Source organism: Hermetia illucens, chromosome 3, assembly GCF_905115235.1.
Source record: "Hermetia illucens chromosome 3, iHerIll2.2.curated.20191125, whole genome shotgun sequence".
Classification (NCBI taxonomy): Eukaryota; Metazoa; Arthropoda; class Insecta; order Diptera; family Stratiomyidae; genus Hermetia; species Hermetia illucens.
The window spans coordinates 134450033-134465958 of record NC_051851.1 but is presented as its reverse complement, the minus strand read 5'-3'; the positions used below and the strand labels follow the sequence as shown (position 1 = coordinate 134465958).

The window sequence follows — 15926 nt, the reverse complement described above, 5'->3', positions numbered from 1 at the left end:
ACTCACACACAACGGGAGTTCACCCGAAGTAGGAGAGTCCAGGAGCTATCCCGGTTCCCATGGTACCAGTGTACCCCTGGTAAGGTTTCGTGGCCAATTACCACTTCAGATGACACCCCGTGCAGACTCGGGTCTGATCGCCCTAATTAAGCCTTTGGAGCATTCGCTTATTGAATCACGGCCGCAAACCAAAATGAGTACAGCGTCTCCCGGTGCCACCACTATGGAGGTTCTTCTCGGCCACTTGGTTTTGGTTCAGCCGACAGGGTTGCCGCCCCGTCTTCCTCACCGCCACCTCTAAGCACCAGTTGCGCTAACAGGTGGAACTGGTCCAAATGTCGGCAATGATTGTCGAAGTGGAGGATGAGCAAATTCTTCAGTTGAAATCTGTTCGAAGTATTCTCGCCATCTATCCGTTGCGGCTCGACGGTTGGTAAGGAAAGTACTGTTGTTGTCGTTAACGCAGTGATCGATATCCTGGATACGTTCGTTGCGGCTTTTAGCAAGTTGATACAAATCTCTCTCGTCATCCCGATTGTCCAGTTTATCGTAAAGATTTTTGTAATGGTTCGCTCGGATGACAGCGACTGCTTTCTTTGCTTCCCGGTTGGCATTCTTATAAATTGGCCAATTTACAAGGGTTTCTTTTCACGGACCTATATCGGAAATCTTTGTCGATGCGTAAGACTCCATAATTATGATACTCATTAACTTGGACCGGAATCCCGCCGTAAAAAACTTGCTTCCACAGCGCGCTTTGTGGAATAGTTGGACGATTTGCGTCTACTACCACCAGGCTTTCCACAGTGCAAAAGTGGATCGTCGTGGGTCAAAAGATAGGGAGCAGAATTTGGCGCAGATAGCAGACCCAGCATGCAACTGAAAGACATGGTAATTGGACCAAAAAAGGCAGAAGTCAAGGACTGATTTGGTATGTCATGCCATTGAAAAAGAAGACGAAGAAGAACTTTGAACTTGGAGTTATTGCCATAAATGCAGTAAAATATGTAAACATCCACTTTCCCTGCATAAATACCTTAACTTAAAGCACGTTAGCTACTTTTCGTCGCTGACTTTGTACACTGATTTTTACGTCATCATCTCATGTTTTTTTTTCCGTAAAAGATAAATATAAAGTTAAAGTTTATTTGCTTTACGGTTGACATAAGCTTACATTTCAGATACCTTTTGTAAGTAAGCATGAGAGTTCCACACCTGCATTTCTAAGATACTTCTTCAGCAGGTTCCTCCAACGTCCAGTCAGAAAACGAAAGTTACTTTCAGAATCGTTACTTATTGCTTTGAGCATATTGAATGCAACGAACTTTCATCGATTTTCATCCACTTTTCATGGAGTAGACTCTCCCCCTGAAACTATTCGTTCCGAGCTCCATCAATTTCAATTTCTTCCATCTTTCACACAAAGAACTTTCATGCACTGTCTACCCTGGGTACATACTTTTAAATAGTGTAGTCTCGTTACAAAGTTATTTATTCCTAGATATAAAGTTGTTTTTCATTCTCATCAATTTTCCTCTTCTATTTTTTCCTGGGTTATTTACAGCGTCACTTATCAAACGAGAGCCAACTCACTTTGGCATCGGTGCAATCTTCAACGTCCGGAAAATATAGTTGTGAAGTTTCGGCAGATGCACCATCTTTTCATACATTGATCGCATCCGGTGAATTGGAAGTTGTTGGTATGTATATAACATGTATATTTATTGCTAAGGATTACACTTTTTTACATTCGAAAATCTTGAGTCGGAAAGTTGTTTTCTGCACCAAAAAGGCATTCCCTTCCAGTGGACTGTTTAGGGAAAGGCTCCCTTAGGTTGAACAGAATTCATGCATATTGATTCCGTCCCATGAATAATTTCTATCAGTCACCTTTTCAATTACTTTCAGTTGGCTTTTGAATTTAGAGATGGAGAGGGAGGTCCTCGAGGGTGCTCTGCATCACAGCCGCCAATATTGCGCCGCCACATTCAAACCGGGAATTTTGTTAATACTTAACAACTCGTGCATAAGTTATAGCCACATAAACATTTGGCAAAACGAAAATCCTCCGTAGATTAACTCAAAGACATTCTCAACTTGCAAATAACCACAATTTATCTTGATTTTTGTAGACTCATTCTCGAGGGCTGAGAAGGATGCTTTTCACACATTTCGATTCGCATAAGCCCCTTAAGTAATCAGCACAAAATTCTTTCTTTGCTATGTACAGCAAAATTGTTAGCGCCTTCTTCCGAATTAAACATAAACACAGAACAGGACACTCCCTTGATATTAACATTATTTGGAGAACCTTAAAGCCTGTAGCCGCAGCAAAATAAGATCTTCCTTCTGGGTTTTCATTTCATATTCTATGTGTCCTTTTGCCGCTTGCAAAAAAGAGCTATAAATTACGAGCTATCCTCATTTGCGACCGGGGCTCTGGCTGTGTGGAGATATATACGTAAGCGTTCTTCACACTCTGCACTCCACACTCCTTTAAAGGCTATAATCCAGAATATCCGCATCTAATATGAAGTACAATTTCTACAGCCATTCACAAACACAACGACACATAGGCCGATGGAATTATTATAGACCGCAGTGTGTATTCCCGTTACTAATGTAATGGAACTAATAGAATCAACCGAAAATTAATGAGAAATGATTCCAAGTATGGGCGAAATTATGTCCCCCTCCCTCGCCATGAACATACTTTCGCACTGCTTCCACTCTATTCGCACTATCCCTTGAGAAATTATATCAAGTATCCTGTTGACAAAGTTCTTCTCACCACTTCCCTCCTGCTCCGCCTTTCTCCTCCCCCAGCGGAATATTTGCTCAAGGAAATCTCCCTCTAACGAAGTGTCACACAGAGAATCGTTTTTTCGCCTAATTCTTTCGTCAGTTAAGCCAACTTTTCCCTGCTTCAGAGAAGAAAAATCTGCTAGTTTGTATCTGTGAATTTGGCCACACAAATTCCACTATTCGTTATGCCGCATCTCATACCAAGGACAATCGTAATCTCTAATCAAAATAGAGCAGATCTGTTCCTGGAAATTACACCTAAGCAGATTATCCTGAGCCGACTAGAAACATACGTGCGAGTATGTGGGGTAAGCAAATAGGAGGGTGAAATGGATATGATGTAGGAAACAGGAGAAAGTTTTCTTAAACTAGGAAAGATATCAGATTCGCTGAGATTATTTGGATGGAGTGACAATTAGGGAAACAAAAATATTTCCGTAATGAAGATGAAATCAATCATCGATGGGAGATTTATGTGTTTTGATAGACAGTAAGTGAATTCATTCATGACAGAAATTGTTCTTGAGGTGTTTAATATGCGATGCTTAATGAGCGCGCCGGATATCGATTGATTTGTTCAGTTGAATTATGGAAAAAGTTAAAACTGTACTTAACGTACCGCCCTCGAATTCGGGATGGAATTTATTATCGTTGAAGTCGGGTTTCGCAAATCTAAGGGTTTGCGACTAAGAAGCTAGAAGCGATGTCATAATGAATCATCCAATGGTCGCCCCCCCCCCCTTCATTCGTTGAATAGCTTCAATGCTTGAAGGAGCCATAATTTCAGAAGTTTTCAACCATCTATGGGTCAATCTCTTATGGCTTTCATAGCTAACAATTAGATCAATATTACACACACATTATTATAATTAATAAAAAAATTAAACCCCGATGTTCGTTAATCAATTAATTGAAATTGACCTGTCTGGTCGACGGCCGATAGCAGACTGTCAGGGGCCCGGTTACTACGCCTCGATCAGCGATCCCATCTCGATAGCGACAACTAAGTGCTCAGTTGCGCAGTCGGGGTGAGATGCGCTGCGACTTTGTTTTCGAGGTCGCATGAATCTCCGCTAAACCGCCCACACACTGCCTCCACAGCACTCCACCCCCAGGCTGGTACTGGGCTTCAGCGACAAAACCCAACTCCTGGCCCGCCACCTCTAGGAATGCAGTTCGAAATTGACGCACCGTGGACCTTTCTTCCCGGAGACTTCAGCGAAGGTGAAAGACTTTTGTTTGGACACGGAGACGTTCTAAAGGAGTGCTTCCCTCTGTTTAACACTGCCCTCACATGGTGGTCGCAGGGCTTCCAGGACGCATCCATCCTGGTCTTTAGCGGAATTAGCCTTCGTCCTAGAATGACGGGATGGCGGGTGTTATTTTAGTTTGGCCTGGGCGTCCCTGGGCAAAGGCAAAAGCCCAGCGGTGAAAAGCGCTAACCTACTATCCAGCACACGGTCGCTAGGAAGTCTGAAGTTCTCCCCCGTATAACAAGTAGAACGGGAGGCAAAAGTTCCGACCACGAAGAGTCATCGTGTGCCATTATAGCGGCCTCCAGCGTCCTATGCCAGCGTTGTAGCATCCCATTGAATTGCAGGTGGTACACAGTCGTCCAATGACGTTTGAAGCCTAGCAGTTTGCCCAGCTCCGAGAACAGGGTAGATTCGAACTGCATTCCTTGGTCAGTAATGGCTTCAACTGGAAATCCAAAGCGTGTGATCCATTCCCAACAAAGGCTCTTGGCGCTCGATTGAGCGGGAGTGTCGGCCAGAGGTATTGCCTCAGGCCACCGCGCTATGCGAATCTCGCAAGGGGTCAATGATGCCGATGTGGATCGTACGAAAATGTGTGTGTGAACTCAAAGAGTTTGAAGAGGGAGCATATTGCCGTTTTCGGAATGTCTTCTGGTGCTACTCCCTGATGGTACGCCGAGAAACCACGGCAGTTAGCGAGGTTGAGCGCGAGGTCGTAAATAAGTGGTATAAGATAGCGGTCTGGAATGGTATGAGAATTCAGACGTCTGGAATCATCACATGGTCTCCATTTGCAGTTGTGCTTTGGGGCCATGTGTAATGGTGAAAATCAGCAGCTATTCCATGGCCTGCAAATAATAATAATAGCAATCGTTAGCGCAACAATCCATATTGGATCAGGGCCTTGAAGTTTGTTAGAACACTTTATTCAAGACCGTAACGGCACACTACTGTACCATATAGGACTTGTCTCAGGTACTCATTCACAGCTGAGTCGACTGGTATTCGACATGCAGTCACGATAACACATCCCTCTGCCATCAGTGAGATTTGATCCGTGACCTTCCGCTGCGGCAGCCCAGCTCTCTAACCAATGAGCCATCCGGACACTGTATCAAATCCTTTCTTTGCAACAGCGAGCTTCTGGGATGGTAATGGACGGTCTTTCGAGAAGATATCGAAGCCAGTAGTGCGGATGTGGTGCTGTACATTATACTTATCTGGCTGCGAGCGACTACTTTCGATAGTTATGCTGCTGTATTTTTGAAAAGACGTGCGAATGCGAGGATTGCCTACTTCTTCGAAAATTATAGAAAGACTGACAGTTGAGCAGGTGGCAAGTTTTCCTGAAGACCTGAGCGAGGTTACGGGGTCTATAAGATACCTATTCTGCAGATTTACCAGCAATCCACAGTGGCCTAGGGTAGGACTGCTGACATCTGCTGTGATAAAATGACATGAAAACGTTCGTCGAAGCCCTAGACTTACGTCCATTTGCCTGTAGCCATGTGTATGGTAGAGGAGTTTGCCGCTGCTATTTTGAGTTGCTGTGGGGTCAATTCGCCTATACCGGGAGGACTGAGACGCCAGTATCGCCAGTGGTCTTCCGCGACATTTCTCTGGCCACGGGCCCACATGCACCTCGAGGATCTTATCAGCAGTGTTCGATAACACTTCCAAAGATCCGGAGGTCAAGACGACTTGGGTGCTCTTCCGGAGTCGCTGCAACCACAACGACTTCAAAAGCTCCACCTCGACCTTGTCCCCGCCTAACCTAAGGTGAGCTTCATCAGCAAATGATTCTCCGTTGCTGACTCACTTACCGACAGTCGCTTGATGAGGGTGCCCTTTGACTATGAGTAGGAACACTCTTCGCGTACGTCAGCGACGAGCCCAAGGGGCTCTTCATCCAGGCCGACGACCGCATGATTAAATCGTGTGGCGTCAGTAATGATGCCCGAGAGCGTGAACTGCGCCTCTAACCAGCGATACCAGGTCTTTGGGTTACGCCACCAAAAAGGTGGTACACGCCACTGCGGCCACGAGGGTACGGAGGCGCCTATAGCGTTGTTGTATCACATTGCGAACTGACGTTGAATTTGCGAGAAGCCCAGCGAAGAATCTTCCGAGCCCCACAACGAGCAGAAAATCCCCAACAGCACCACTACTGAAGCGGGAACACTCGAGCCCCAATACCAATACCAACTTCGGGCCGGGTTTTCCAGCCTAACGTGATTTACTTTGAGAGCAATAACAAGAAGTGCAATGAACTTTAATTTGTAATAACATTTAACTTATTCTACGCATTTCGTTGCTGTTGATTTTACGGTGGGTGTTGGTGCTATTGTTGTTTCTGAGGCGGTTGTTACTGTAACTTCGCGTGGTGGGTTTTTTGTCACCTGAATCGGTCGTAATTGCAAAGATAGTAGCCGTACCCCTTTAATTAAGTATATTGTAATAACCAAATATATTAATATTACACACACATTATTGTAAAAAAAAATAATTAGACCCCTCTTTTAGTTAATAAATTAATTAAAGAATTTAAAACTGACCTGTCTGATTGACGACGAGTAGCAGACCATCACGTGCCCGGTTGGTAAGCTGGCCTCGCGACTCCCATCCCGATACCGAAAAGTAGCCGCTCAGGCGAATGTGGTCTGAGTTGTTCAGCCGTGGAGAGCTGTGTTGCGATTTTGGTATGGAGTGCCTAGTCTAAAAGCCGCTCATACAGTGTAGCGCCTCCACAACAGCCTGCAAAAGTGTTGTAATTTTTTTGTTGAGGATACTGGGAGTCCTGACTTTGCACCCACTCGGTTACGGACCGCACCACTTGGGAAGCAACTTACTTCCTCTTTTGTAGTCCACGGCCTTCTTCTTCTTCTTTTTTTGAGTTAAACACCCAAGTTTTCAAAAAACAACGAGAAAGTTTGACGGTTTCGTCCAGGGCAGAGGCAATTCACCAGACGCTGCCTCACCTCTGCCCTGTAACGACAGATAGTAATCGCCCCATTTAAATATAATCGCAAGCACGTAATGGGTACGAATTATAAAGTCATAAGTTCTTGGGGTCCCGCGGCAGAACAAGCAGAAAAACGCATTCAGTGTCATTACAAAAAATAAACTTGCCAACCAGCATCGCAAAAAATACTATAGCGCCCACCCCTGTCGACGCGGTAGAACCGCCCCCAATCCTGTCGAAAAGTGATCAAAGGAGCATGTTGAATAGACAGTGCCAAGACCCAAGCAAATTAGATGGAACAATAGAAATCAGTCTCGGCAAGCGAAACATTAATCACTCGCTGGTAAGGCAAAGGAGCCTGCAGAAAACACATCAACATCTGCCCTCTGCAAAAAATGTTATGGCTTGGTACCGGGAGCTGCCACATGCGGCTAAAAACTCTTATACCTTAACAACCCACGCACCCCCTTATGGCTTCCGTGTTGCCATTAAGGCAGCAGCTGACTGCACGATTCATCTCTTCTGCGTACAGGTACCACTAGGTGGGCGACCCGATGTATTCTGGTAACTTGTCGATACAAAGACCTGTAACGTGCCTGACGTTAACTAACTCGTCATTGCGGATGAACGTATTTGTCATGCCAAAGGAATCACAGCGTATTATCGAAGAACATTAACGCCTTTGTACTCGTCAATACATGGTTTCAAGCATGACAAAAGGGAAGATAGAGGATAATTCTCCCCTGACCCGCAGTTTTCTTGGGGGTCGGGAATAAACACATACTGAAAAGTCAACAACGCCTCGGATAGGTGCTAACATCACGCCAAACACCTTCGACTATCCAAAACGCATTATAACTGGTTAACCACATCTGGTGTAATTATGTGGTGTTTCCAACGATTAATTATTTGAAATTATAAAAAAAATTGTTGTTTCTCTTTCGTTAGTGTAGATATTTATTCTTGCAAATACCGTTATCTTCCTTTCATCAGTTGAGACTTGTTAGTACTGATTTCTGCATGTTGGGATTCAAAGGATATTCTGGACATTCTGGACATAAAGGAAGTAAGCTAATGCGATTCTGGATAGTACTTCTTTCCCTCTTGCCACTATAATGGCTTTTGTACCCTGGAAAGCTGCGATTCCGGTGTCGGGCTGTTTCTGAAGACTATCTCAAAGTATGTACTCTTGACCTGGGAGATGGTTTCTGATAGGATTCTTACTATAAGTGCTAAAGTGCTATGCACCAGCAAAAATTTCCAAAATAGTGGAGAAGGGTGATTTCTTTGAGCAATTACTTGCAGTTCAGGAAAGGCTTTCTAAAGATGACACTCTCGCCGCTATGAGTGATCTGAATGCCAAAGTAGGCTTTGACAATACCTTGCCCATACATGTGATGGAAAAAAAACGATAATGGTAGGAGATTTATGAATTCATGCAGCATCCACTGGATCATCACTAGTGGTACATTTTCTGAGCATAGAGCTCTCCATGAGGTTAGTTAAATTTCAACTGACGATACCGTACGAACAATTAGAATGACCACTTCGCGATCCGCGGTACATTTGGAAGTTTTCTCCTAGGTGTGCATAGGCGCTGACAGCAGCCTTGAAATGAATCACTATCTTGTTGCGTCCAGCATTTCCCGTTAGGGGTTGGAGGGAACGGACCCCTAAGCTCAATATCACTTGCTCCTTTTCTCAGGTGCTATGGGCGTCGGTGGCCATATCCTAAAGGGCGTCATAAGATCGCAACAGACAGGTTTGAACTCCAATACAGTGCGAAAATCCGAATTCTTCAACGAATTGTGCTAGTCGCTATTGCGCTGGTCAGCAGAATCTGTTGCAAAACGCGATGAATTCTGAAGTGTATACGCCATCACGAAAGAAGTTGCATGTGGTCGCAAATCTTTCGATGGACCTGTGAAGGATGTTCCCGATCAACCCCCCTTTCCACAATAAAGGAGCTATAGAGGTCGAAAGAATACTTCACCACGTTTTTTAACAGATGTAATATCAGCTGATGTTCCCCTCTTGTGGATGACATTGCTAGTCACCGCAACGCGCGGATACGGAATGCTCCTCCAAACAGAACATAACCGCTATACCTTCAAATGGAATGAATCCGCTGGATCTGACGGTCTCCCCGTAGAGTTATTTATCGCTGCACCTGCAATTTACAGTTGTCACTTTCACTCATACAGAAATCTTGGTAATCCGAGATCTTTCCCAGATGGCGATAGAAGGGGATGATCGTTAAAATTCCAAAGAAGGGAACCTTTCTGAGTGTGGCAATTGAAGGAGTACCTGAGTGCTCTCTGCTGTTGCAAAAATAATAGCTAAAATGATCCTGGAACACGTCAAGGAACATCTGGAAAATTTGATCGACGGATCATCCCTACGATTCATTTTGAAACAGTGCTGATGGTGTCTCGAGGCAAAATGTCAGCCATTACATCTTGCCGCCGATATTATTTCTGTCTCTTATTGGTGACGTTCCCACTGCTGCCTTGTCGGGAGGGCCTGGAGGTGTTCAATGAACCAGAACGTCTTTTGGCTCTCTCACCTAGTCCTGAACTTTGGTCAAATGCCTCTGAATTTGGAAATTGGGGCAAATGGAACTGGAGATAAATACCACCAACTCCAGGTGCTCACTCTCCGTATCTGCATTAATAGTCAGGGCATCGAAGACGTTGATCAATTTGTATAAGTCGCGTGGTTTCTGCCGACGGCGGCATCGAACTGAACGCACTTGACATATTAACAGCGCTAAATCAGCTTTTCCGGCCTAGTCGAAAAGATAAAAATGCAGTTATCTCAACACCCAGATCCAGTTGAGACCATTGTGTACTAATATTTTCTCCTGGGTTGCTATATGGGAAGTCCACAAGCTTCCTCAACATCTATCTGCGTCGTCATCAAAGTACTATGACCTGACACCATCTCAAGCGGACAGGGCCTGTTATTCGTGCACAATGTGATCGGAAAGCAGAAGTGGAAGAGAGTGGGTCACATATTAACAAGGCGGGGGCGACAATTGCATTGCCGGCTGCGTCATTCATTGGAATCCATTCTCCCGAGATGGTCGTCACCAAGAGCACTTGGCGCTGAAAAATAGAGGAGGACTACAGGAATCTTACGAATTCGTCGAATGAGTTGAAGTGCATTTCATTTAACCGCAAGCGATGGCGGTTTGGTGTAACCACACGTTGACACGTTGTACCTACCAAAAAGGGGAAAAAACTAAATTTTGTTTTCTAAATAATAATAATAATCGTTGGCGCAAAAATCCATATGGGAGCAGGGCCTTGAAGTGTTTTAGAGCACTTCATTCAAGACCGTAACGGTACACTACAGTACACTGTAAGAGGCAATATGGTCAGCATTGCGCTTGTCCAAGATTTGACTCAGGTACTCATTCACAGCTGAGTCGACTGGTATCCGACATCCAGTCGCGTTAACAAACTCCGCTGCCCTCAGCGAAATTTCGCAACCTTGCGCAACGTCCACTCAGCGCGCTAACTACTTGAGCCGGACACACCGGCAATAGAAGCTCTTAGTTCCCTAAGCTCCTCGATATGCTTTCATATCTCGATAGCCAATCAGATCTCGAAGCGCCTATTCGGGACGGGGCCAAGAACTGTATTTGCACTGAAGAAAAGAGTACTTTTGTTGGTGGTCCGATGTTGACCAATATTCCCTGTTGAGCTGTTCTAGATATCTGGAGTGCAATTAGCAAAATAGTTTTCCTATTGCCGAGCAACAGCCGGTCCTGTTAGTGAACCGTGTTAAGTTATGTGATTCGAAACCACTCAACCCTGCAAGAAGAGACGGAAGCGATGCGCTGGCAAAGCTCGCTCAATGTGGTCGATTTAATTTTATATACGCTACTGACCTGTTTAAACCTAGCTAACCTGGCTCTCTGCAACCAATGACTAAGCGATGAAAGCTGCACAAACCTGAGAATCTTTTACCATTCCCATTACGGTCTTCAAGTCCTTGTTTCCCCATTACATGTTCAAACAATGTGTTATTAAAATTTTCCTTGGCGTTCAGAGCTCCCATCACGGTCATAGTTTCCTCTTCAAGAAGCCTCTCATGGACTGCATTGAGATGCTCATAGAAAGCGTTCTTCTCCTCTACATCGGAAGTATCCATTGGTGTGTGACACTCCACTAGTGAAATGCTCCTCATCTTGAACTGAAATCTCCCTGTTACTATTCTGGCTGATACCGATCGATCCGGCAGCCTTCCCAAAATATATCAGAAGAGTGCCCCAAGAGGGAGAGCGTGCTCCCCAGGATCCCGCAGTCTTACCTCACTTAACTCCAGACTATGTCGCTGAGATTTTCACTGAAGTCGGAGGGAAAGGGGAGTCTCTGGGGAGCCTCGAAATGTAGCACACGTGTGGAAAGCATAATTAATTTTGGGATTTGCAAGTTTTTAAACTACAAAACATATCTGTTTTAATCGCATTTTACGGCACCAATTCACGGGAAAAATACTAAATGCCCACAAATTTCATTTTCATGGAGTCCATATATGTAACCTATTCCCATTTTCTGGCTACATTCTGGCGCAGTTCGAGATTCCACATTGCATCGGAAATGAGTATCTTGGCAGTATCTCACTATGTTTGGTATTGATCTTAAAGTGGACACCCCTTATTTCTTTTTCTTCAGATCCAGTAAGATTGTATTGCAACTAAAAATGTCCATTATGTGTTGAATTCTTTCACGTTTCCCAGAGAAGACAGGTTTGGGTACATCACCAATTACCTAATAATGGACAAAGTAAAGAATCCAGTAACCTATCACAATTATTAAAAAAAAATACAGTTCCCGATTTCATACTTCGATAACTTTCAAGGAACAGTTTTCAATAGAGTTCCTGAGCAAGGTATATCAATTAAAAGGTATCCAACAACCCTGCTCATTTGCCTCGACAATTAAAGAGAAAACTCATTAGAGTAGCCCACTCAGAACACCGCACTTCGGAACAAGTTCCCCCCATAGAAGCTAATCCCGTAAATTAGAAATTAACTCACAAATTCAAAAAATTCGTTTTGTTTCAGAGCTGTGTTATCCAGGCCATAATTAGGATAGATAATTCCATTCTTCCAACTTCTAATGAAGGATAATTTTAGGAATTCACCTCAAGCATTTCCTCTTACATCAATGGCTGACAACCTTGGGACTTGGCTGCCTACGAATTTCGAAACCACTTCAGCTGAGATAACGACTACATTCCCTCCCTCCCCTCTTCCTTACCGATTACAAACACGGATAAATTCCAGGAATTCATGCATCCTTCTCGATAATGATATGGAGGGCCTTCGATTCAACGACCTGAAGTGAATATTTCCCAAATTTGAATATTCAAGTATTGACTGCCTTGTCTCATCGCATTACTGCTATCATAATGCTGGAAATAGTATAATAGTCCTAACGAATTTAGGTTATGGATTACCGCTAACAATATCCTATCCTTGGAGTCTTGGTGAAGCTTGGTTAACTTTTATCCGCAGCTTTTCTGCTCGGATGGAAATTGCAATCGTGCAACCTATTCGACACTGAAACATTCCGGGAAGGTGTGTTTCAGGGGCGGATTTACAAACTACCAGGGAGTATTCGATGGAGGCTCGAAAAGTTTGAGAATAATAGTATATTCTAGGAAAGAACTACATAAGGACTTTATCGAAAATTTTCCCTCAAAATTTCATGGGCTACGTGCATTTTGTGCACCACATAAAGTTCATGTGCTTCACTAGTTCTCCTCCATATTCCCAGCATGAAGGTGTTTTTGAGGATATGACTTGCGGACTAAATACAGCAACTAAAGAGCGGAGAACATTGCACTCAATGATATAGGCACCTTCATAGTGTAGGTGCAAAATTTCAAGAAAAATTTATGCATACATCTGTATGATATTCCACAATTTTTCTTAATATATAAGCCCAATAAACAAGTTGTAGTCAACTTTCCTATCATCATTATCATCAACAGCGCAACAACCGGTGTCCGATCTAGGCCTGCCTTAATAAGGAACTCCAGAACTCCCAGTTTTACACCGAGGTCCACCAATTTGATATCCCTAAAAGCTGTTTGGCGTACTAACCTACGCCATCGCTCCATTTCAGGCAGGGTCTGCCTCGTCTTCTTTTTCTACCATAGATATTGCCCTTATAGACTTTTCGGGCTGGATTAAGTAACCTGCCCACCTTAACCTATTGAGCCGGATTTTATCCACAACCTGACGGTCATGCTATCGCTCATAGATTTCGTCTTTATCTAGACTACAACGGTCAAAAAGTTGTAGTTTCTTGTCTTTATTCTTCCCGTTTGACCAGTTGCTAGTTGGTTGGCTTTTGGTGCTGACGTTGCCACCATATACTTTGTCTTGCTTTCATTGACGTGCAGCCCAAGATCTCGCGCCGCCTGCTCGATCTGGATGAAGGCACTTTGTGTCTAAGGTCGTTCTTCCCATGATGTCGATATCGTCAGCATAGGCCAGTAGTTGCGTGGACTTAAAGAGGATCGTAGCCCTCACATTTACCTAAGCAAGAGGACGCATGATAGGGCATCCCCTTGTCGTAGACCGTTGTTAATAACAAAAGCTCTTGATAGTGGCTATGCTACCATAAGCGGCTTTAAAGTCGATGAAAACATAGTGCAACTGATGGCCGTGGCCATATTCCAACAGTTTTTCCATCGCTAGCCGCAGAGAGAAAATCTGATCTATTACTGATTTGCCTGGAGTGAAGTCTCTTTGGATTTGGCCAATGATGTTCTGGGCGTATGGGGCTATCCAGCCTAGCAAGATAGCGAAGAATATCTTATAGATGGTACTCAGTAATGTGATGCCTCTATAATTGCTGCACGGTGTGGGAGATATCATGCCTCTTTGCCAGTCGTCCGGCATTGATTCGCTGTCCCACACCATGAGCTTAATTTGATGAACCACTTAGTGTAATTGGTCGCTCCCCTTTTAACCAATTCTGCTGTAATTCCATCGGCATCTGGCGACTTATGACTTTTAAGCCGATGCATTGCACAGACTGTTTCTTCTATACTTGGTGGTGGCAGTATTTGTCCGTCAATTTCAGTTGTCGGGATCTCCAACTCGCCGATGTTGTGGTTGTTCAGTAGTTCATCAAAGTACTGAACCCGTCGCTCTAATATGCCCATTCTGTCGGAAATCAGATTTTCCTCTTTGTCTCAGCAGGATGAACATCGAGGTGTGTAAGGCCTCATCCTGCTGACTTGTTGGTGAAACTTGCGCGCCTGGCGCGGTTGCCCCCTGTACTTTTCGAGTTCACAGACTTGATGGTTCTTCCAGGCTTCTTTTTTCCGCCTGCGAAGTCCTTCTCCGCTCAACGGAGTTCTTGATAAGTCTCCACGCGTGCCCGCAGTTCTTTGAGAATGCAACATTACTCGGTATGCAGCATTCTTCCGTTCCGTTGCTAGCTTACATTCATCGTCAAACCAGCCGTTCCAACTCTTTTTGCGACTGGGGCCAAGTATGTTTGTGGCCATATTTCTTCAGGTGATTGTGAAGATCATTTGTTGACGCTTTATCTCCAGGATCTCTATTGACTGCGGTTATTGCGGCGTTCAATCAACACGTGGTCAATTTGGTTGAAAGTGGTCTCATCTGGAGAGGTCCACGTATGTTCGTGGACCGATTTCCGCGCCTGCCAGGTACATCCAAGAAGCATTTTGTGTGACACTGCTAATTGAATAATCCGCAGTCCGTTATCATTTGTATTTTGATGTAAGCTATGAGAGCCAACGTATCGCCTGACTACGGGTTCCGTCCATACTTGGCTATTAGAATCCTCAAGTATGATTTCGATATCATATCTGAGACAGGCTTTGAGGGTTCGTTCAACTGTCTTGTAGAAGGTATCCTTCTTCGAATCTGCAGTCTCCTCTGTAGGAACGTGAACGTTTATGAGGCTTATATTTCTAAATTTTCCTCGCAAGCACAGAGTTCATACCCGTTCGCTTATCTTTTCAAAGCCGATAACAGCAGGGTTCATTTTTTGGCTGACTAAGAAACGTACTCCGAGCACATGGGTTTACTGGATGGCCGCTATAATATATGGTGCCGCGACTCTTCTCCAGGAAACCGGGCCCTGTCCAACGCATCCTCTGTATCGCTGTTACATCAGCCCTTTATTGGGACAAGGTATCGGCTAGCTGCTCATCAGTTTCATCTCTGTACAGAGAGCGCACGTTGCATGAAAAAATGCGCAAATCGTTATTCCTTTGTCGTCTCCGTGATCATCGTTGTGTTATACGTCCAGTCCGAGGCTCCTGTTGTGGCTTCATAACCCCAACCTGGAGGACAAGTTGGTACAATTTGTCCCGCTTTTAGGTGCGAAAGACTCGCCTTCACCCTTCTCCATCTGCAGCTTTTCGTTAAGAAAGAGCTCCCAGCGGTCACCACGTGGACGTGGAGGTAGAGTTTGGTAGTAGAGCTGCTGCTTCACCGTGGGTACCATTCCACGTTTCGCCCTGGGACCTATACTACCTTTTGACCACCCATTTCTGGGCACCGGAAACCCGTATATAACCCCTGAAGAGCTCACCCGCCCAAAGTTACTGCGTGGTTTGCTGTTTATGCAGGAGGAGTCGTCGCGCCATTTTTCTTTGAGAACGCCGCGGGCCAAACGACAACCGTGGATGGCGCGATTACTGAGTTTTTTTATTCCTGACTTGGATGAATTGGGACTGGAGAACATGTGATTTCAGCAGGACGGTGCAACGGCGCGTTTGATCGAACCACGACCAATATTCGAAAGAAGCATTTCCGGGTGGCTAAATCTCTCGTTTTTCTGATTTGTATTGACCGGCCAGATCACCTAATTTGAACGTTCCGGTTTTCTTTTTATGGGTTT

General features: G+C 44.5%; 1 protein-coding gene across 2 annotated transcripts in view; it reads left to right on the top strand.

The window, feature by feature from the left end:
* Positions 1-15926, top strand: part of LOC119653211 — a 317232-nt gene that overhangs the window by 242435 nt on the left and 58871 nt on the right. For both annotated transcript variants that reach the window (XM_038057781.1, XM_038057780.1), the window contains exon 3: positions 1565-1700. In XM_038057781.1, coding sequence (XP_037913709.1) covers positions 1565-1700 — 136 coding nt within the window. The remainder of the gene's footprint in view (positions 1-1564; positions 1701-15926) is intronic.